The sequence below is a fragment of the Poecilia latipinna genome, unplaced genomic scaffold (genome assembly GCF_001443285.1).
Source record: "Poecilia latipinna isolate Pla-1442-1.1 unplaced genomic scaffold, P_latipinna-1.0 Scaffold606, whole genome shotgun sequence".
In the NCBI taxonomy this organism is placed as follows: domain Eukaryota; kingdom Metazoa; phylum Chordata; class Actinopteri; order Cyprinodontiformes; family Poeciliidae; genus Poecilia; species Poecilia latipinna.
In genome coordinates this window covers 7,214-29,859 of record NW_015113222.1, presented here as the reverse complement: position 1 = coordinate 29,859, position 22,646 = coordinate 7,214, and the positions used below count along the sequence as shown (strand labels likewise).

Sequence of the window (22,646 nt, the reverse complement as noted above, 5' to 3'; positions counted from 1 at the left end):
ATGACATTTTTGTCAGCAGTGACTGCAGTGGGTTAATTCTTCATGATATCAAACAGCATTTTTTTTTTATTGCTATTGTTCGTGTTTCTGTAGAACTGTTAAAATCATCTCAGTTGGCTCAGAGCAGATTGAACCTGAGGGCTTTGCTCATACTAGGTGCAACAAGGTCTACCTCCAAATTCTTCAATCACTTTAAATGGGTGCTCCAAACACACATTTAGACTGATGTATAGCAAAAAATCAGATGTTCAAATGTGATATAAAAAGACACATTTTTTTTTCCACTTTATTGCTTATATACCAGAATAAGGGAGAGATTTTCCACATGCATTTTGAGTAATAATTTCTTTAAATTAAGAGTTTAATTTAAACCAAACTCACTATGCCCAAGAATAATTTAAGGAAATCTACATGATGTCTTAATGGCTTTCTAAGCGTCTGACAGACTATTTGACAACAACTTAGTTAATTGGAAGCACACCTTTTAATTAATTTCAAGGCAACTTGCCTAAAAAATATTTAAGTCTTCTTGTGTGGCATCATGGAACATCTCAGGAAATCAGCCAAAGCTTCAGGAGGAAGTCTGTTTCATTTTTAGTACAATTTACTTATTCTTGAAGGTTCCATAAAAAAATTAAAAAAATAAAAAATCCTATGCAAACAAAATGAGAATGTTCAGCTATTATACTGGTGAGCAATAGAGACTCTGTCACATAGAGAAACATTTTATGGTACAAATAGAACAGCTTAACCCCAGAAAAGAGCAAAAGGCTTCATAAAAATACTGTGAGAGAGAGAGAGGGAGAGTCCTTTACTGAAAGACGTCTTAGAGGGGAAGAAGCCATTACTCCAAAAGCAACATAAAAAGTGAGACTTAAGTAGTGGGAGATATTTTATGTGATTTGGATAAAGTTAAATTGCAGTGTTTGGGAATAATAACTCTAGTTAGATTTGGAAGGAAAAGGAGAAAACTTGACAGCAGAGGAATACCACTCAAATTGTGACATGGGTAAAGGGTTGGCAATGTTATTACGTTTTTAACAAGAGGAAGAGCTAGCACGCTTTAGAAATAATTACTTGTTAGTAATGTTGACACATCATCTTAAGACATCAGGCCTGGAAATTAAAGCTTGGGCTCAAATAGGTTTTCCAAATAATCGTCTATTCTTTGGAGTGACCATCCCAAATATTGATCTCAGTCCTGTAGAAAATGTATGTGTGAACAAGGATGCAAGGTTTTTGTGTGCGTTCAAGCTTCATTGATTCACCTGTTTGGTCAGGAGGAACATGAAAAAAATCCCACAAACTATTATGTAAAGCTTGTGAAGGAATACCCAAATTGTTTGAAATAAGTCACACAATTTGAAACTCTATCAAATATCAAGAATCTGTGTCTGTAAAATGCTGAGTTTGAAGAAGGTAACACAGAAATTTTCTCTAACTTATTGTGGGAAATGGAGATGATTTTGGAAATCTTAGGTAACGTAAACCAGGAAAACATTAGTCTGATTGGATAGTCTCTTATCAAAGGGACATTAGTCTCTTTAATGTATAAAAATTATGCCTTTTTATACAGTATGTGTACAGTTTATACAATGACTTGGAGGCAAACTTATACATATCACCTAAGAGCTTTAGAGGAAGTATACATTAAATGTAAACTTGTGCACCCTGTTCTATTTAGGTTGCAAAATCATCCAACTTGGAAGAATAACAGCTGAAATTCATTTCAATGGCCCCAAATTAAATATTTTGTTATTCATAGTGAAAGTAGTTAAGCTTCTCATCAGCACAGCATTCAAGATTGGTGAACTCCCCAAATGTGTATTTCTTGTATTTGTTTATACCCAACTCCTCTCAATGCTCCACTCTCCCAAACCTTCCCATTCAAAAAGAGTCGAGCGGTTCTGCATCAAAACCTGCAATATTTAGTTTCCATCAGTCTATTCTGCTCTATTGTTGTTTCCTGTCTATTTTAGAAACAGTAACTTTTTTTTCCTGCTTAAACAGCCAAGCACCTCTAGTTCTTAAATGAGATTTATCTTAGTTGTTTCACCTCTGGTCAGGCTCAGTGGGTAAAGTCCTACAAATTATCCTGAGCAACTCGCCTGCTCCTCGAGAGGCACCCAGAGGAAGAGAGAAGCAGTGAAGAAAGAGGGAGAAAAATGTGTAGAATGAGCCCAACAAAGGAGGAGAGAAAAGGTTGAAAACGGGTCCGCTGAGCAGGAATAGGCTACCTCTTTGGATAAGGACAGCTATGAATCATGCTGCAGTTACTCACCACTTATAATAGACATTCTGTACTATCTGGGCTCATTCTCTCCACCGCCATTCACAAAATGTCATATGTAGTGGAAACATAGCAAAAAAAAAAAAAAAAAAAAGGGGTTTTTCTTAGCTGACCAACCAAGCTGCATGAGTGAGCCTCCTCTCCTCGGCTGCAGAGCTGGAGAGCAACTAGCTGTGCATTTTGTTATTGTAAAGCTTCGGTACACGAGTGATAAGGAGTCGGAGGTTTGATAGGAAACAGATAGAGATCTGAAAACAGTGAAATTATTGATACGCATAGAATGGCAGTAATGGAAAAAATATTTTCCATTTGTTATTACTTTAAATGTTAGATTTAACTCACATCCCTACATTTAGACATTTAATTTTGTTTAAATGGGTTTTGCAAATAGACTTAATTAAAAAGGCATAGTTTTTTATAATTTTTTTTTTACTTTTGCATTCAATCAGATATATTTATCTCCATGATCCAAAAGGAGAAATATGTAAAAGTCAGATGAAAGTTTCTTAATTCTGATTCTGTTTGACATGCTGAGCTTAGGCATAATGTTCACTCAGTCTCCCTCTCAAATTTGAGTCCATCTGGTGATTAAGTCAATGAGGAGGAGGAAATCAAAAAAAACATCTTGTTTTCAATAAACCTAAAACACCAGCACCCAGCCCAGAGATTTAAAAGTGCTCTGTGTGGAGTCTGAAGATGTCTTGTCACAACTCCCAAAGGATGTCTTAAGTTTTCTATGCACTTTTTTTTTAATTCTTTGACCCTACAAAGTCACTTCCAAGTAGATGGAAGGGAAATTAAAATAATGATATAAAAACACAGCCACAGATAAATGATCTCTTATCAGTTTGGTTCAGAATTAGATAGTAAGGCATTTGCACCTGAAGCTATATAATTATTTTTGACTGAAGGATTATTTGATGGGACTGGTTTGTTGATTTACTCTGATCTATGGACATTAGCAGATGCTTTGTATTGACAGAGGATACCTAAATACTAAAAAAAAAACGCTGCAAAAGATAAGCTTTATGCTCACAAACAACATTTTTGGTCATTTCAGTGATCTGGCTCCTGACTTGCTGCTTTTTGAGTTTGTCCCTTTGCTTAATTTTAAGAATGTAATTATTTCATAATCCTAGCATAGATGAAAGGGCTTTAGTTTCAAAGGGCTCCACATTTCCTGCACATATGATCTTTGATGAAAAAGTGCTCACTTCATCTGCTTTTTCCTGTCACAACAATGTAGCAATGCTTTCATTCAACATATTCCCAGTCAAAAGGTCAAGAAAATCCATGGTTAAATTGTTTTAAAAGATTTCTAGAAGTTATGCCATCGTCCACACATGCCAGTTCCTTCCAATTGATGAGTGTGTGGCAAAAAGGCTCTATTTGTTCTTGGAAAGAATGCTTTAAAATTACTCATTCACCTTGAAAATGACAGGAATGCTGATTCTGTTTATGTTCCATACTTTCATAATGTTTAAAATAAAAATAAATTCCAAAATAAAAATAAACAAAGAAATATAAGAGAGAAAAACAACCGTGGAAAAGTCTGTAAATGTGTAGCTTCTGCCACAGTAATAGATGAGGCAGGAGTTGCCAACCTGTCCCTTCTCTTGTGTCCATCACCGTGTCCCACAGCATGGCCTTGTTTGCTCATAGAGCTGGCTGGCACAGGGCAGCTTGATCAGGCTTTACCTCAGGTGGGAGAAGTCCCGAGTGTTGTACGCAGAGTCAGATAGATGCGATCCTAGGAGCCGAGGGTATGCTAACTGGTCTGGTCTGGTCTAGCCTGGGTTTGGCGGCAGTCAAACTGTCTAGCATGGCTGGGCTTGGCAGCAACAGGGATCAGAAGATCACCACCACCTGCCAGCAGTCAGGGTACTTCCATATGCTCGGTGGTGTATGCCTCTGCCAGATTGCGTGAACTGTGTCAAATCCAGCGTCGCTTTCTATTCGAGGAGCTTCCCTCCTGATAAAACCATTGCAAAACTGCAACTGTGTCAGGATGATCTCAGAGTCTGTTAAAGCTTGTTTTATTGTCAGTGTACGCGCAGTTCACCCCGCTAGCTGGGTATTGAGTCCTGGCAGTGTTGAGCATTTTGGATGCTTATCTAGTGCGCGTTTGCCAGCTCAGATTTAGTAGTAACATTATGCTGTGTCGTATCAGCAAATACGAAGCTGCTGATCCCCTTTTGACCTCTAATGTCAAACTCGAATTTTCAGCCGCAATCATCACTGAAAGACCGTCTGTGTGTGAATATATGTGTGTGAATATATGAGTGTGTTTGTGTACCTGTCTGACTGACTGATCTGTGGCACATTCTGAACAGCTGAAGAGCTAATGGTCCAGCTGGAGACAGATGGCCTCTCGATAACACTATACCCCCAAGCCAATACTCACACTCTATCACTCTCCCGCTCCAACACACACGCACGCACACACACACGCTCTTGCATGAATCTATGCATGCACACACACATTGGATAGGGTACATTGTTAATCCATTACAAGCCCAGAGGAAACACATTTCTCAATATGAGTTTAATGTTTCCAAGCAATTTTCAACAATCTTTCGCAACATTAGATGGCAGCTTAGGTTTTGTGTACACAAGGTGATAAAGGAGGCTAATAATCTCTTTCCCTTTATTATTTTAGTGTAATTTCCTCTATTTTTGTGGCTAATTGAAGAGATTGTTGATAAACTTTCTGTTGCTGTTTTTGTAAAAATTCTTCCTATGTAATTTATTGCGAGAATATTTTCTAGCATTTTCATTCATTCTGTAGCTACTAAATTATTGCTACACCAAATACAAAGCGTTTACCGGATAACATTAAGTTGTCTCATGCTGTGCTGTGGAGGCCGATTGTCTGCACTGTTTCAAATCCTCTAACCTTAAATGTTAAGAAAAGAAAAAAAATCACTTTTAAAAATGTGAGAACATGAAGTCGGTTAAAAGATCTCAAAAAGCAGCATGTCTTGTCCTGATCTGGAGATATTCAAAAAAAATATGAAAAATAAAGTTATTAACACATACCAAACTGGAACTGGTTACAGACTAATGCATAGCACACTAGCAGGTTGAAAAACAAAAACAAACGGCAAGTGTTTGAAGGGCCTAGTCAAAGCCCAGATCTTATTGAAATGCCGCAACGTGATCTTAAGCAAGTTGAAAACCATGTCAGTGAAGAAAAGGACCTCCACGGTGTTACCACAAACACCTGATGTCTGTCGGTGCCACCAACCAGCTTCTCACATAGGACCAGGTGGGTTAGGATAGCTTTTTCTCTTAGTAGGATAAGTAATTTAATCATTTCAATTTGTATTTATTTATTTGAGCTATGCTGGATTAATATAAAATTAGTTTGATGATTTAAACATGGAACTAAAGCAAAAAAAGCAAAAAGAGAAGACATCTAAAACGGGCTGATATGAAGGTTCTTAGTCTGTCTCTATTGACTTTCTTGCCATTTGTTTGGTCAAAGTGTGAATGTTGAATATATGTAGCACCAGCTGGTTGATAGCTGTACCTGCTGTCTGTCTTTACTAGTCTGACATCATCATTGTGGAGCATCATTTTACCATTTCATCTCTTCCTTCGTCCCATGGAAGTAGAGCCTGAGCAGGTCACATTACACGTCAAAATGGTAGCCAGAGTGTTCGATTAAAAACTACCCAACCTCTGTCCCAACAGCATCAAACCAGCATTTGGGTTAGAGAAACAAAACAGTAGTGTTTTATGTGCTGCTGCCAGTATTAAATGTAGGAAATGATGCCTCTCCTGACTCTCCAAAGAGAACATGTGTCAGTCCCAGGCATTTTGCTCTGAGGTCATTCTGGCTCACAGATTGAAAGGAGCTGATGACAAACGCCTCGCTGTGATGCTTCTGCCACCTCTGAGAAGCTGCTGCTGTAACAGTTTTCTTACTCTGTGAGGAAAAGAGATGATGCATATTCCTCTGGAGGTTTTCCTTCATTAAAGATGACAGTAGAGCAGTCGTAAGCTCATAGCATGAGTTTCATGTTGCACCAGTGTGTCTGCAGGCCGCAGACCCGCAGAGACCAGCTCTCCGAAATTTCATTACCTCATTAAATCACTCTCAAATCCTATCCATATTCAAAGATTTACTCATCACCAATACAGCCGTGCTGAATGCTGTTCACTAAGCAGCCTTCGCCTCGAGCATTTATCACTACCTCAATAGTGATTAGGCGCATCCAATTCTAAAATGGGGGTTGTTGCTAGTTAACCTCTGTGAGCACATTAATTGCTGTGCTGTGTTTTTCAATTTCGGAATTTCTTCCTGGCACTGTTTAAAAGAATATGTGCGAGACAGCAGCTTGGGATGGCGGTGAGGGAGGCAGGTGGAGATGATATTGGTTATACAGTCTCCAACATATGGGCCTGTCGTGTCCCATGTGTACATACCTGCCTCCGCTGCTGTCATCTAATTATGCAGAGCAAACAAAGCTATCTGCCTTCTGCTGCAAGCCTGCTTCTCTGAGTTTTGATTGTTACACGCCGATGGACGTCTCCAAATGATTTGCTTTTGTCATGAAATGCTTGTTGGAAATTCCCAAAACCAGTTTTTTTTTTTTTTTTTTTAAGATGTAGTTCTAACAATCTGTGTTTATATATATATATATTCACTATGCTGCTGCATAAATGCTAAGTTGACTTTGTGCCTGAATTGGAGCCGGATACCTGCATGGAGTGAATCTGGAACATGACATGAAACTCCATAATATGTTGTTGAACTGAACTTGAATAAATTTGGTTTCAGTGTTTTCAGTTTGTGCTTCTTGGTAAAGAGACAACATGGGGTGGTGTTGTTGATGTTTGATTGTATTTTAAAAACTACCACTCATTTAATTTTGCTCTGCTTTAAAACTTAAACTATGGCACACTATTAGCTCATCATTTGGACTTCCACCGCTATTATTATGTGTTGATAGTTCATAGGTCAATATTCAGTTTGGCGTCTTCCCAAATAAACATACAATAAATTGATATTTAAATAAATAATAAAAATATTGACAAGCAGAAAGAATTGACTGCAGCTTTAATTGAAACAGAGTTTAAATTGGTCTGTTTCATGACACAAGTTTATTTGGCGAAATAAACTTTATTCTGTACATCTGTACACATACCTTGAATGTGAAATAAAAAGTAATAGCGGTGCAACAGTACATTAATCTGACGGTATTTTGGAAATATAAAATCCATTTAACTTATTGTTTTACACTAAAATGAAAACGTTTCAGCTACTTCATTGACTCTCATTTAATTAAACAACTAATCAAAATGACAATCTTCCTCCAAAAATCAAAAGCAATTATTTTGGTAAATAATTTTTTATACAATAAACTTTGACTTTTTATTATCCAACTGATTACCACAGAGTAATGTGAACAAAGATGTACAGAATAAAGCACAACATTTAAATGTCCACCACCAGCATGACAAAATAAATCAAATAAGATGAAACATTTTTCTTTACTTCTTTACTTAAAATAGAAAAAGCATAAATATGCAGCATGTAATGAATATTGAATAAGCTGCAACAAAAATGAAGTGAAAGGAAAATGGCTCAGGTCAGTCATGAGTGCAACTCCAAATGAAAAAAAGTGTTTCTATGATCTCTTTTATCAATATTTGAGACGATACTTCCATGTAAAGCGAATTTAAATTATAGTCATAATATGTGTGTTTTATTTATGAGTTTTGTTTGATTTGTTCATTAACATTAACTACAAAATATATTTCCTCAAAAAGGGAAAAAGTATAGTTTATATAGTAAGTCTCCATTTAACTAAAAAAAAATCTAAAAGTTTTCTCAGTTACCGACTACAAAATGTTTTAGTCAGACATTTCTAACTTGACATTTAACAGCTTAAAAAAATCACAGACATTATTGTCTTTTTTTATATATATAATTAACATATAATTCTTTCCCTTTTGAAATGCTAAATGCTAATCTACCAGTCAAGGATGCCTATGCACTAGCAGTAGTTTGGAGAAATCAGTTTTTACTTCTGTTGAATAGTATTAGACATATGAAATGACAAATCACGGAAATGTACGTGTCAACTAAAACTACTGATGCAGCTGAATTATAGTTGATCGGTTATGATGGTGTCACTATTTTTGAGAACTCAAACTGTGTTTTAAAGAGTCTGTGGTAAGTGTAGAATTATTCAGTCCTGGTTTTATGGTTTTGCAAGTCTGTATGCTGCAGTTATTCCTGTCAATCTAAAGCAGTTCCAATCCCAAAAACTATTGAAATGTTCTCTCATTATGTGTTTTCACATAAAGAAAGTAAGTATTCAGAAGAAGTGTTGTGATAATGAACTCTTTTCAGCTTGGAACAACACTTTCATTCAATTCAGTTCAGATCAATACAAGATTGGATGCTGTGCAGATATTGTCTGCAGCATTATAAGTCTGTGGTATATGAATCTTTATTTTAATCATTAATGTTTATAAAATGCATACAGTAGTGTGAAAAAGAATTTGGCCCCTGACAGGTTTCTTTTATTTTTTTCTTTTAGTCACAGTTAAATGCATCAGATCATTAAACAATTGTAATAACAGATACACAAAGAACAACTACTTAAGGTTGTCACAAAGTACATGCCCCCCTATAAAGATTTGCTTACATACAAAGATGTACAATTTTTTTTTTATGTAGTTAAAATTTTAATTGACACACACACAGGTCTGATTATCTTCAGACTTGTAGAAATCATATGAAAAACTCTACCTCAACATTAAGCAGAGAGATCTTAAAAAGCAAGACATCATAGCCTTTTTTAAAGAAATTTAAGGGTGAATAATAAATAACATTAGCATGTAGAAGAGAAAACCTGAGCTGTGGAGAACCTCCCCTGAACTAGTCTTCCTTCCAAAATTAATATAAGTGCTTTGATGTTTCATCCAGGAGGTCACTAAAAAACCCAGAACAACATACAAAACACTGCAGGCCTCAAAAGAACCAATTATTAGGGTTTTGAACTGATGTAGTAAAAGTCTGGACTTGAATCTTATTGATTTTCTTTTTTTTCATTTACTAAGGGTACCTTTTTCTAATTTTAAACTTTTATTTACTTGTGTGAAAATTTTGAATTTGACACTACATGTCTTGTCTGCCACAGTTTATTAGTTTTACCACCAGGTACTCAAAATTCTGCTGAGTTTCTTTCTTTCTTTCTTTCCTTCTTTCTTTCTTGCTTTCTTTTTTGCTTTCTTGCTTTCTTTCTTACTGTTGTTAATGTTTCCTGTAACAGGTAACTTTTTCATATCTTGCCTATTTTTTTTCCCATTTTATTACATCAACATGCAAAGATGTCCAACTTGACATTGTTAATACCCCTTATTGAATGTGGTGCAAAAAGTTAATTAGCAATGTTTAAGAATGGCATCAAAAACTGACACTTAGAGCTCCGGGGGGTTAATTGACACTAATTACATTTGAGCAGCTGAGAAGATTTTGACTACCGCACAAAGACACTGTTCAGAATAACAGTTCAAGGCGCTGATATCCTTTTTTTTTTTACTTTCTCCCTACAGGGGTATGTGAGCAGAGCGGTGAACTGAGTCTGTGCAGACTCGTCGATGCTGCGCTCCCTCCTGCCTCTTCACCTCCTCCTGCTGCAGAGACACCACAGCAGGTCTTCTCAACCCACCAGAGGACCACTCCTGAATCACCACCTCTCCCTCTGGCCCTTGGTGGTGACCTCTCTCTGACTCAAGCAGTGGCACATTGCCCTTCATCCAGTGATGCTCAGACTATAGGCCCCCACCTTCAACGTGCTCCCACATCACTTCCCCACCCAACTGCAGGCTCCTGGACCCTAACAGGAGAACCACAGAAAACATCCCCTCCACTGACCATCACCCTCCCACTGCCTAGTAGCATGATGGAGCCCAGCGCTGTGTCTGCACTGACAGAGGAGTGTCTTCTCCAGCCTGCTCGAACCTGTCTTGGCTGCCTAATTGAAACCCGTGACGCTACAGATCGCAGTTCCATCCAGAACCCCCCAACAAACCCCAACACCAACCCCGATGTGGATCCGGGGCTCAGCGTACGGATAGGGGATGTGAGCCGAGAGGACTTCTCTGACATCAACAACATCAGCATTCAGTGTCTGAGCCACGCAGGAGAGCCAGCGAGTCACTTTGGGGAACAGCTCCTCTCTGACCAGCTGCTAAACTTTCCTCTTCCCAAAGCCCCGAGTGAAGTCAAGAGAGCGGAGGAGAATAAATCCACTGTGGACTGCGACGACCCTGAAGATGATACCACAGCTAAGAACTTGTACGAGGGCCTGCTGCTAGATAAAGTCAGTGGAGAAGAAGTCCTTCTGGCTAATGCTGGTCAGGACTGGGGCTACTTCGAGTCCTTCATCAGCGAGAGCAAGATGGAACTGCTGGATCTTTGCTCCAAGAACGAACTGTCCGTCAACCTGTTCTCTGAGGAGGATGTCGACAATTTATTTGACGACGAAGACGACGACTCAACCCTAAGCAGTGACGTCTGCTCACTTAAGATTCGCTATGAGTCTTTCCAGGACAACATGAGGGAAAAAACAAATGTGCTCCAGGAGGAGACTCAGTTCAACTTCTTCCCCAGTGTGCTGGCCAACTGTGCCAAGAAAGAGGAAGGAGCGCCAACATTGAAGAGGAGCACTGAGGAGATCCAGTCCAAAACTGATGAGCTCATACTGGAGGCGGCACAGGAAGGGAGAGGTGGGGACAGCAGCGGTCGGAGCCCACTCGATGGCTCTCAAGGCTCCCCCATGTCCGCCTCCAAAGTGAGCTACCTAATAGACTTCAATTCCACAGAGGAGTCCGGAGAGTTCAGCGATGACAGCTCCTGTACTGGCTCCTCCTCAGACACCCTGCAGGAGGGCAAGTTTAAAAAGGGTCACTCAAAGAGATTTCTCAGTCCCTCAAACCCTCTCAACTACGGCCTGCGCTCCAAAAGAAAGGTGCGATACAGTGAAGATTACTTGTACGACGTTGACTCGCTGGAGAGTGAAAAGAACGCGGAGAAAAAGGAGAAAGGTCCCACGGGTCAGAAAGAAGAGGAGGATGTGGATTGGTGCCCTAAGAAACGCCGAAAATCCTGTCGGAAAGAGCCGCCTGTGGTCATCAAGTACATCATCATCAACAGGTTCAAAGGAGAGAGACTCATGTCGGTGAAACTGGGCAAGCTGGACCCTGTGGACGGAACAGTAAGTCTAAATGCCGACACAGTAAGCAAATATGAAATACTGGCTCCTCTCAAAGATTTCTGGCAGGAGAAGCAAAGACAGAGACAGGAACAGCTTAAGTTGGCTGCCAGAGATAAACAGCAACGTGGTTTTCATCTAAACGGACGCCACCACCGGCCTTTCAGTTCCAGTCACCCCAAAAGGAAATACAAGATTGCCAACAGGCTTAAGGTTCACAGAATTCAAACTGTGGAGCAATCAGCAACAACACAGGGTTCCCCTCTCTCTGATCAGAGCCATGCAGGTGTCACTAAAGAGGACCCCACCCCCACGGCAGGAGGAATAATAACAGCCACAGGCCTCCCTGTCACATTAGACTCAAGCTCCATAACGCACACAATCACAACCAAGAGCCGCTCTCAGGAGAGGGAGGAGAGGGAAGCGAGGAGACTGGGAGGAAAAGTCAGGATAAGGAAATTCAAAAGTGAAGCCAGGCTAAGGAGCACGAAAATGAAAAAGGCAGAGGGAGAGAAGGGGAGGAGTGTGACAAATGAAACGGATGCCTGTGTCAGTGCTGCACAGATTGAGGAGCCTGCTGCTGGGTTAGAACAGGCAGCCGTTAGTTCAACTACAATCAAACCCCATTTCTCTGACAATGCCACCAACGCTCATGCATCCGAGGAGAAATTTCCCTTTGTCTCCTCCACCTGCTCCCCTGACAAAGCACCTTCCTCAGAAGAGGTGGAGACAAGTGTCCCTGTCATCCCTGGGGGCTACCTGCAGACCCTGTTAGATGCTACGGATTCTTCTGGTGGAGCAGCTATCTCTTATTTCCCCCAGCAGACCTCCAGGCAGCAGTATCCTCTGGGGCTGTCCCTGGAGGAGAAGCAGTTTTCCTCTCTGCAGCTTGCCCAGAGTTGTGTGCTCTCGCCCCCCTCTGAGTCGGAGCTCCAGCAGTCTCCTCAGAACTGCCCCAGCTTCCCCCAGATGTGGCACTCACAGCTCTGTACAAATCACAGCCAGAGCTTTGGGCCTGAGACCCCCGAGACTCCGATCTTACCCAACAACTTCCCAGCTGCTGCTGTGCCCCTGAATGACAGCTTGCGAGTGTCTGACTACAGCCAGCTGAGCCCCGAGGCTGACAGGCTGCTTTATGAGAAGAGCTACCTGACTGAGGCGGGGCTTCAGCCTGGGGCAAATCTGCAAGCATGTCAGTCTGCCTGCGCGGAGGGCCAGGTGCAATACCAAAGAGGGTCCCTGTGCACAGACAATGGTAGGCTCATCAGCTATGACTCAGTGGGCTCCCTGTCAGCCTCCTCCAGCAATTACAGCTCTCTCAGCCTCAAGTCTTGTGAACGAGAGGGTGAGGAGGAGGGCCGAGACAGCTTCTTAGCTCATTGCAGCCCTAAAGTGGTGATTCAGCAAAGTGTGGATGCCCTTACCCCTCTCAGGGAGTCCTCAGACCTGCTGGATATCTCCAACTTCACTCCTGACAAGTTCAGACACTCATCACTGTCAGAGCTTTCTCCTCCCGAGACCCCCAACCTGTCCCCCCAGGTGGTGGGGCGTGAAATGAAAATGGCAGGGAATGTTGGAGAGTACCAGGATGTTTCCGATATGACTATAGACTGCAATAGGGAGGTGAAGTGGAACTGTGAACCTATACAGCAACAGGAGCACACAACAAATGCATACACAGTGGAGGATGGCCAGTTTCCCCTGCACAACTTCAACAGTCAGGATGTCGGAAGCTTGGATAAAAAGGAGCTGGGAGAGTTTGAGGAACAGACAGGTGCAAAAAGCATAAAGTCCAAGAGGAAAGGCAGCTGCAAGCAGACAGCCACAGGGCAAAGCCCAAAGAAAAGCCGGGCTCCTAGAGCTCCCAAGTCAGAAAAGGTCAAGACTCCCAAACAGAATTCTCGGTCGACCAAAAAGATAAAGGCCATGTTGGAGGGCAAGGCAGCAAAGAATCAGGCAGGTGGCACAGGCCTAAGTGACAGTAACAGCACTGGGGACTGGCCTGGCACTGGCTGGTCAGAGAGTAACAGCCTAGTAGGGGATGACCAGAGAGAATTTGAGGAACCCTCGAATATTCTGTCCAACATTGTTTCTGGCATGGCCGAAGTCCAACGGTTCATGATGGCTTCCATCGAGCCTTTGTGGAATCCCATGTCTGAGGCCTGCATGCCCTCTGAGGCCAACAGCCTCAACCTAAAGACTCTCAAAATTTTGGCAGGAACGGAGGCTGACCTGAAAAAGAAAGGAGCCGTACTAACGGGGGCCGGCAGAGGCAGGAAGGCGGGTGGGAAGGGAGGAAAGAACCAGGCCAAATTCAACCCAGCCCACCCTCTGTTCCCTCAGCTCGCGCTGGGCTGCAACATGTTTGACAAACCCAGCTTTATCAACCCCGGGCCAGCACACAAAAAGCTCTACCGCCACAAGACCAGTGCAAAGTTCCCTCGGATTGAGACACTGAAAGGAAAGCGAGCTGAGAGAGACCCAAATAAGGACATAGCACTGATGACTTCTTTTGAAAAACTGAGGTAATATTTTGTTATCAGCTGCTGTTGTTCCCCTCCTTCTCACTCCTCCCCCCACTACCTGCTCAACCCTCCCTCCCAAACATACCTACACTGATGCTATGCCAGAGCTGCATGAGTACTTCGTTTCCCCTGACTACTCCCACTTCCTTCTAACACCCCTGAAGAGGAAATGATTATCTGCATGAAAAAACTTCTTGTACTTTGCAAACTACCTATTGAGTGATTGTGTCAAGCTTGATTGAGATTTGAAACGACCATGGCTGCAATTTTTTTCTTGCTTTTGTTGTTTCTTGCTTTGTTTGTTCTTCTTATAGTTGTTTTTGTTTTACTTTTGTCTGAAAAAAAAAAAGAAAATAAGCCTTGAAAACAGTTCTGTCGCCTTTTTGAGGAACTTCGTTTTTGTATTTTCTAAGCAGAACTATCTCCCTTGAATTATAGATTTATTTTGCTTTTCCCCTAAAGATGTAGCTATATACACAAATGCATTGAGTGACATCTACGCACCCCACCCCCCTCCTCATCTGTTTTTGTATGCAGAATATGGATGTCCTGTTGTTGCTGTCCTTCATACACTGCCTGGCTCATTTCAAGAGGGGAACCTACTGTTTATGAGCCCTATTTAAGAGCGAGACATCTTGAACACAAAAGATGGGACCATTTTGTATTGATGACATATCAGACGTCTTTTTTTTTCTTTTCTTTCTCTCCTCAAAGTTGGAATGACTCCCCATTTCCTGTTATTGAGTGTTTCGTTTACTTCTGGAGTTGAGAAGAACTGGTTATCTAAATTTACATTTTTACGCCTTGCAAATTCATGAAAGCTCCACCCTCAGAGTATTTTTGTCAATGTTGTTGTACAGGAACATGCAATATTTGCAAAAAAAGATGATTATAATCTTAAAATCGATGTGCCAAAAGTAACAATGCTGTGTAAATGACCTCTTATATATGTGTGAATATTGGCTGTTCCTCTTTTCTATCCATTGGAATATTGGCTGCTTGGGTTGGAGACTCCTTACAGAGACTTGCAACTACAGGAATTCTTTATTTGAGACTTTTTCTCTCTTCTCTGATGAAAGGCACCAACAGCTGGCAGTGGTACACCGCCACTCACGAAACCAAATCAGAAAGACTCTGAATTCTCCTCGTTTCCCCCCCAACTTTGTTTGCCAAATTCAATTTACCTCAACATCGCCTGGCATGGAGAAGCAACAAAAGTTAGGCAAAGGGGAGATCCGCTCTGAAGGCTACAGTAGAGGAAGGACTGGGTGAAAAGAGAGGTTCAACTGACCTCTCTCTGGACCAAGAGGCATGTAGTGGAAATGTTTTGAGGGTAAGCAGGTAAACGACTTGTCGTTTGGGGTTGCGCCTTGCTGAGTAGCTGTTTGTACTGGAAATTCAAGTCAGATTATCATTCGTAGAGATTCTGATGCATGCATCAGCCGTGAATGGACATTTTTGCAGTTCGGTTTATTGTGAATGTGAAAGCAGTTTTCAGTACAAATGGTATCAGTAGTCTTGTAAATGAAGGAAAGCATGTCTTTGCATTCACTTCTCATGGAAACGTTTATTTCTTTCTTGCTTGGGAAGGTAATTTAAACAGAAGCTTTTCTTAACATTCCCATACGGTTTATTTCTTAACATTGCCTTACTTTATAAGTTGCACTTCTGGTGTTGCATATCATCTGGTTTATTTTGTCATGTCAAAACTTTTACTTCTTTCTTTGTTTACAGTGACATGTTTTGTTTTTCAAAAAGCTTACCTGTAACTGCAGTCCATGAAAAAAAATTATTGTGACCAGTAGACATGGGCCGGTATGAGATTCTCAGAGAATGATAATCCTATTTAAAAATATTACAGCTATACTGTATCACGGGGTATACACAAAAACTTAAAAAGAAAACGTATAACATAATTTCATTTATTTAAAACAAAAGAAAAACGGTCATCATTGCTGCTAAATTTCAGTAGTGTAATATAATATAAAAAGCTATTTTAATTTTGGTTTTGATACTCAGAGGAAATATAAATACTCAATAAATGTATTTGTAGTTTCTACATGGTTATTAGAACAATATTAAACTCTTTTGTCATTTTTACTCCTTATAGAGTAACACAATTATAACAAGCTGATAATAGTTGGTAAAATAAACAGACTATCCACTCATGATGCTAGCTACAGAGAGGCTGATTGGAGCTTGCCAAATCGAGTTTTTAAGCAGGGTTACCTTAAATGTATAATTAGATTTTTATAAGCTTATAACTCAGTGAAGTTGTTATTAGCAATAATTATCTGTATCAGACAGATGCCACATCACAGAGAGTTTGTAACAAATTGAAGAAATCTACAGAATGATGAAGGGGTAACGGCTAGTAGGAGGAACTCCCACTTTTACTGGACTTTAGAATTAAGAATTTTAATATCTTTGGGATAAACCACTGAGTTATTAAGTATTACATGTTAAGTTTGTCTCTGTTTCCCACTTGAACAACTTCTTTTCAAAAATAACAATCGTTTAGCCTGATTATTTTGTCGATTAGCCTTGATTGGCTGTAATTGTGCTTTAAGTTCACAGAGAGTGGACTAAACTTCTGGGTTTTGCCAACAGAGTTGTAGATATTACCATATTGTGCTTTTCCAGGTGTTTAGAAAATACTGCTGTGATGTCAGAAGATCAGGCATACCCAAAAGACTCCACAAAATAACTTGGTTGTATTGTTGCCTCGTATGGCATTGGGTCCCACAAATTTCAAACATTTTCAGATTTAGTTGTTTGAAATTGCTAATGACAGAGTCAGGGTCCCCCCTGACTAGCTCTTATTCGACCTCTGGTCTGAGGATTTCTTCACATTTTCTTTCTAACTCTGATACAAACACTGGTAAGGGCGCTATTACTGATAATAACTTTGCAGACCCTCACTTTAAAAAATAATGAATTATTCAGTTCACAACAGTGACAGGTGGCACTCTTTTAGTTTCACACTGTGTTTTGCACAAGACTATTTACTAACTGCCAAATCTGTCTGTCTTGTAAGCTGAGAAAAGGTGTTGTAGCCTTTCTGCGAGCTAACGCCAATGTGCAGCAATGGGTGGGGAAGGGGCAGCAGCTCTGTATTACTACATTTGAAAAACACTCCTGTTTCTCTGGCACTTTCTGTGTCACCTCATTAATAAGACTTTTCCTTGTAGTATTAGTATGACAGAAAATATTTCAGCAGTTTTTAATATCGAAACATTTAAATACCTTACTATCCCACCATATCAGCAGCCGGCCCATGCCTACTTTACTAACCAGTAATGCATGACCATCAATGGGAAGAAATAATTTAATTAACTTATTTCACAGCAGACATTTTGACCTAAATGTGCAGAAAAAATAAAAGTCCGTTAAGAAAGCTGCATTCTATTTAGATAAAGTTCTAGTTTTGCACACATTCTGCCTAAACATCACGCACAGATGCAGAAGAGGAATGCTGCCCTCCGTAACACATCTCTGTGTTCAGCACATACGAAAGTCACAATTTCTGCTGTGTACGCACACCTCATTGCTGTCATCTACTTTGGGCTCATTCACTACCTCGGAGCACCAAAAACAGTATAGAAATCAACCTTAAAATAGACCTAACAATCATATTTAATAAGTCATAAAATCTCTGGATTTTATTCAATAAATCACCTTCAGGATGAGTTCAGAGCCAATCAAACTGTAGTAGACTATCTTTTACACAGATCTACTGAAGCCTATACGTTTTCTCTGTTTTGAACAATGTTATTTTGAACACAGCAGTAATTACATGAGACCGCATGGAAATGTACGGGCAAACTGATTGATTGATTGATTGATTGATTGATTTGAAAACAGGCTTTGTCACATTGAATATGGCAATTCTGACACAGGTTATAGAAATTGATTGCTTGCATATGGCAAGGATCATAATCAATCTTTTTGTGTCTCTTTTTTTTTCTCCTTTCTCCGTCATGATATTTTGTTTATTTTCTATAGTGTATCAGGGTTAGGACCAAGACAAGCTGCTGATGGGAAGCTCCACATGGGTCAAAGGCCCATTTAGTCTGCCTTCTCTCATTTCTGCCTATTGTCAAATTGAATGTACTTCTCTGAGTTCATCTAAATTTTTATTTTAAAAAAATAACTTCTTTTCTTTTAATTTTTTTAAAAATTATTATTATTATTTCTAAAATGTGCCACTGTTGAGCTGCCTCATGTTAATGGTGCTAAGAAAGCAGAAAATTAATTTCTTTAATGTTTGGGTTTGACTTTTTTTTTTCCCAGAGTTATCAAAAAAAAAAAAAAAGAAATGCAAAACAGATTAGGTACCTAACCCTGTTTATGAATGTATATTACAATGTTATGTTATGTTTGATGTATTCACTTCATGATTCTTTGACACTGATTGGAATTACTTTTGCTCTTTTCATTAAAAGATTACCGAGCTTTATATATACTGTCTAGAGTTGTTACCAGAAGGAATCTTAATGAACTCTTGACACTACAAAATCTTGTATATTTTTTGTGTGCCAATTTGTAACATATTTTGTAAGTGTATATTTTTCTTAGAAAGTGCTGTGAAGTATTTGTGTGTGTGAGTAACCTTTTATGCGCCTCTGTGGGCAGTGGAAAGGATATACAGCGACACGTTTCTGGTTTTGAAAACCAAAATATGAAAGTATCAACAGAAAAACTAGAAATATCTACATTTTGTTGGGAGTTTTGTAATAAGACCATGATCTTGTTGTGAGAGTGTTGTGTTACTGTGCAAAACACAAATAAGCAAAGAAAAAAAAAACATGAAAACTTGGGGAAAAAAAATATAATTTGTGAACAATTTGCTGTTTTATAGATTTTCATGTAAATTATTTGAGTATTATTTTTGTTTTTTTGTTTTGTTGTAACTGTTGCAAAGGTTTTAAATATTTGTGATCAAGCCTGTATGGTGATAATGTAATATTGGTAACTTGCTGAGTTTTGTAATAATGTTTATGGAGTAAATATACAAATTAAAATAAGATTTTGAATGCTGCTTTCTGAAGAGAGTTGGATTGTGTTTATTCCTGCCCACACTTTGACTACATCTCATGGTTTTACAATTGAGGCAAATACTTTGATAAGTATCAAAAGGTTTATGAAAATATGTAGACTGTGATATATATGTATATTTTTTAAAAATTATAACTAGATATATTGACTAAAAATGGAAGAAATAAGGCATTTGTCTGTCCTGCTACATCCCATGTAATCAAAATGCAGGAAGTCATCTGAGATTCTGGGGCGTGATTAAAATGCAGTGCCATTCTGCACAAAGCAAGTAACCAGACATTGACAGGACTTATGTCAGTCATTGACAGGACTGACATAAAACAATAGAACATCTGTTCAGGACACAACTGATGTCATATATTTATATATATTATATATGTTATATATATATATGTTATATATACTTCTGTCCTCCCTTCTCCTGATGCCACCCTGGGCAATTGCCTATTTGACCCAAGTCAAAAACCATCGCTAAGTTGTATTTTTGACACGCATTTATTCCTGCATGTTTTCTGTTACTAAAACGATGATGGTGGCATGGATAAATGTAATCTCCTCTGCTGAGTGGTTATTTGTGCCATCAAGTGTGTACGTGCAAAGCCTGCCTACCTTCATATCTCCAATTAGTCTCTCCGTGTTTGTTATACTGGCGGATTCTCAGACAAAAGCCATTTTAATTTCTTTACAAGTCTTTCGCTCGCTCCCGCTATTTTATGTCACATCTAATTAGCACTCCGGGTCAGGCATTGCCGGAGTGACTGCTCATCCATAACTTTGAGCCGGGGCCGCTGTGGTCCGTGCTGCAACTCATTTTGGCATGCTTAATTGGAGCCTGAGACACAACCTCGCACCATAAACAGATCCTGTGATATATGCCTCCAAAAATTGTCAGTCGGTATTAGCATTGTTTTTGTTCTTTACTCACCCGTAGCAGATAAGGGGGCGAGCAAATTGTAAGATGGAATGTCTAATGCAATACATCAGGTGCACCTGTAGTTATTAAATGAGATCCTGCTTGTTTTTGTCAGTGCGTGCTTACACTGCTTGGACAGAAATAGGCAGTGCTGTTACTAAGACAACTGTTTGTCTCTTGTTTTGTTTTGTTTTTTTCATTATTATTATTTTTACTTAGAGGACATCAGTGTGCCATTTTCAAAGAATTAGTACGTTTAATTGTGTATTGGAAGGAGTGAGGTGAAATCAAGTAGCTAAAAACAACAAAGTTTAGAAAATGCCGGTTTTGCTCAAGAGACTTGCTTCAAAGGAATTATTTTATAATTACAAAGCTTTACCCACAAATCTGATGTGTTAAGTTGATTGAGATGCCAGTGCAATCCTAAAAGATAATCTAATTTATATTTGCCTGAGACTAAACTAATACAAAAGATGTCAAATATCCAAATGTAGGTGTATCTGAATACATTATAAATATTATTGACAAGCTAATTTATTTCACTGATTCAATTTAAATAATGAAATACAGAGTGATCCATTTGAAGTGTTTATTTATCTTAACTTGGAAATAATGAAAATCTAAAATACTGTTTCTCACAAAAGTATAACACACCAAAAAATATTTTCAATACAGACATTTTATATTGTGGCCTATAGAAAATAACGTTGAAGACAGCTGACTTGACAGATGACCAGAAGACAATGAAGGCAAGCAACAGAAGGCCACTGGAAAACTATCTGATTGTTCATCAATTACTGCATCCAAGCATTTATATGGAAAGTTGAGTGGAAGGAAAAGACTAGTGGAAACAGTTTTTAAGGAACATGGATAACTTCAACCTTAAGTGGGTTGTAAGGGAATATAGGTCAGATAAAATGAGCTTTATTGTCTTTGCATGCATGACTACATTGTATTTATAAAAGTGTATTTCAATGTAATAATCTACCTTAAATGGGATCCAGCCTGTAACAGAGATTGCAATCAATGACAAGTGGGAATCTGCTCCAAATAAAGTTCAACTCCTTTTGTCTCCCATACTGAGCTTTCCATGGTTTTCTACAAAGAAGAATTTCACATAGTGAATACTGTTAAGCCATTAAGATAGTTTTTAATGTCATTTTATCACAAATGTCTGCATATTTGTTAGAGTAGGGAACAAAGAGAGAGAAATAAAAAAACCTGTAAAGAGTTGATTTCCCATCATTTATCCACTTGAAAGGTGAACAAAATCCTCTTCCCAGTTTTTTATCTTTTAAGATACAATAGATGTAGTCTTTACCATTTCCCAGATCATCATTACTGGGTTTATTTTCTCTCCTACTCAGACATCTTTGATAAATAAAATACATGTTTAAACCATCTCTGGGAAAACCACACAGCAGTTCACAATTTGTTCATGAAGCGTTCTTAGAGTAATCCTTACTAAAACTATTATGAAGAAATACCTAAACATTGCTTAGACATTACAAATCAGTTTAAATTATAGAAAATAAAAACTAACCAAACAGTAGCTAACAAATAAAGTGAATTACAACTGAAAACAAAAGTAAGTAAGTTTGGAAAGTACTGACAATCAGTTTGGATTTCCGGATTGACAGCGTTGTCAGCATAGCTCCACTAACAAACCTCTTCAGCCCATAAATATGTTTTTCTTCTGCCTGTTGAAGTTGAAAAGTCATTCCTTTTGTGACAGTTTCAAGACATGCCATGGGAATGATTCCATATGCAGTGATAGATAGATAGATAGATAGATAGATAGATAGATAGATAGATAGATAGATAGATAGATAGATAGATAGATAGATAGATAGATAGATAGATTAGCTAGATAGAGGCACACGTAGGATGCAAACACTTGTGAAAGAATGAGTTGCTCTGAGGAGTTCTCATGTGCAATAACAGATGTGCAATAAATCCAGTTATGTCATTTCCTTACTGCTAAGTATTCCACAGTGAATTGTTAGTGCCGTTATGACAAAGTTGATAGCGACTGGTAATGACTAGGTTTTGCATACATCAGGGAAATGGGACTTGTTCACTTCACTGGGTCGAGGATAAAGATTGATGCAGTGGGGATTATGATGTGGGACTGCATTTCATGTGCTGGACTCTGCACCTTAGTTTTTAGTCAAAGGAACTCTTAATACTTCATCACACAAAGACATTTTGGACAATTTTGGGGCAAACCGTTCCCGTTCCAGAACAACCACGCCTGTGCACAAAACAAGGTTCAAAAATACATAAAAGTGGGAGTTTGATGTGGAAAATTGTGACTAGCCTGTACAGAGTCATGATGTCAAATTGATACAACACATTTGGGAATAATTAAAGTAGAGACTGGGACATTGGGCCTTCTCGTCAAACAGCAGTGCCTGACCTCGCAAATCAGCATCCATGAGGACGGTCAAACATTCCCATGAACACACTCTTAAACTATTATGGAAGAAGAATGGGATGGCATTCATAACATGCAAAACTATGTAGCAGCCAGTGTAGGTAAAGCAATATTTTGTAGGGAAAACGTTCTAATAGGAAATACATATAGTTATTGTGTAATCAGACTATGAGGGTTACTGTCTAAAGCA

At 39.1% G+C, this 22,646-nt stretch overlaps 1 protein-coding gene across 1 annotated transcript in view; it reads left to right on the top strand.

Moving 5' to 3' along the window:
• Window positions 1-18,844, top strand: part of nexmifb (neurite extension and migration factor b) — a 100,860-nt gene extending 82,016 nt beyond the window's left edge. The window contains exon 3 of the mRNA XM_015042875.1: window positions 9,863-18,844. Coding sequence (XP_014898361.1) covers window positions 9,863-14,052 — 4,190 coding nt within the window. The 3' untranslated portion in view covers window positions 14,053-18,844. The remainder of the gene's footprint in view (window positions 1-9,862) is intronic.
• Window positions 18,845-22,646: the final 3,802 nt, after the last annotated feature.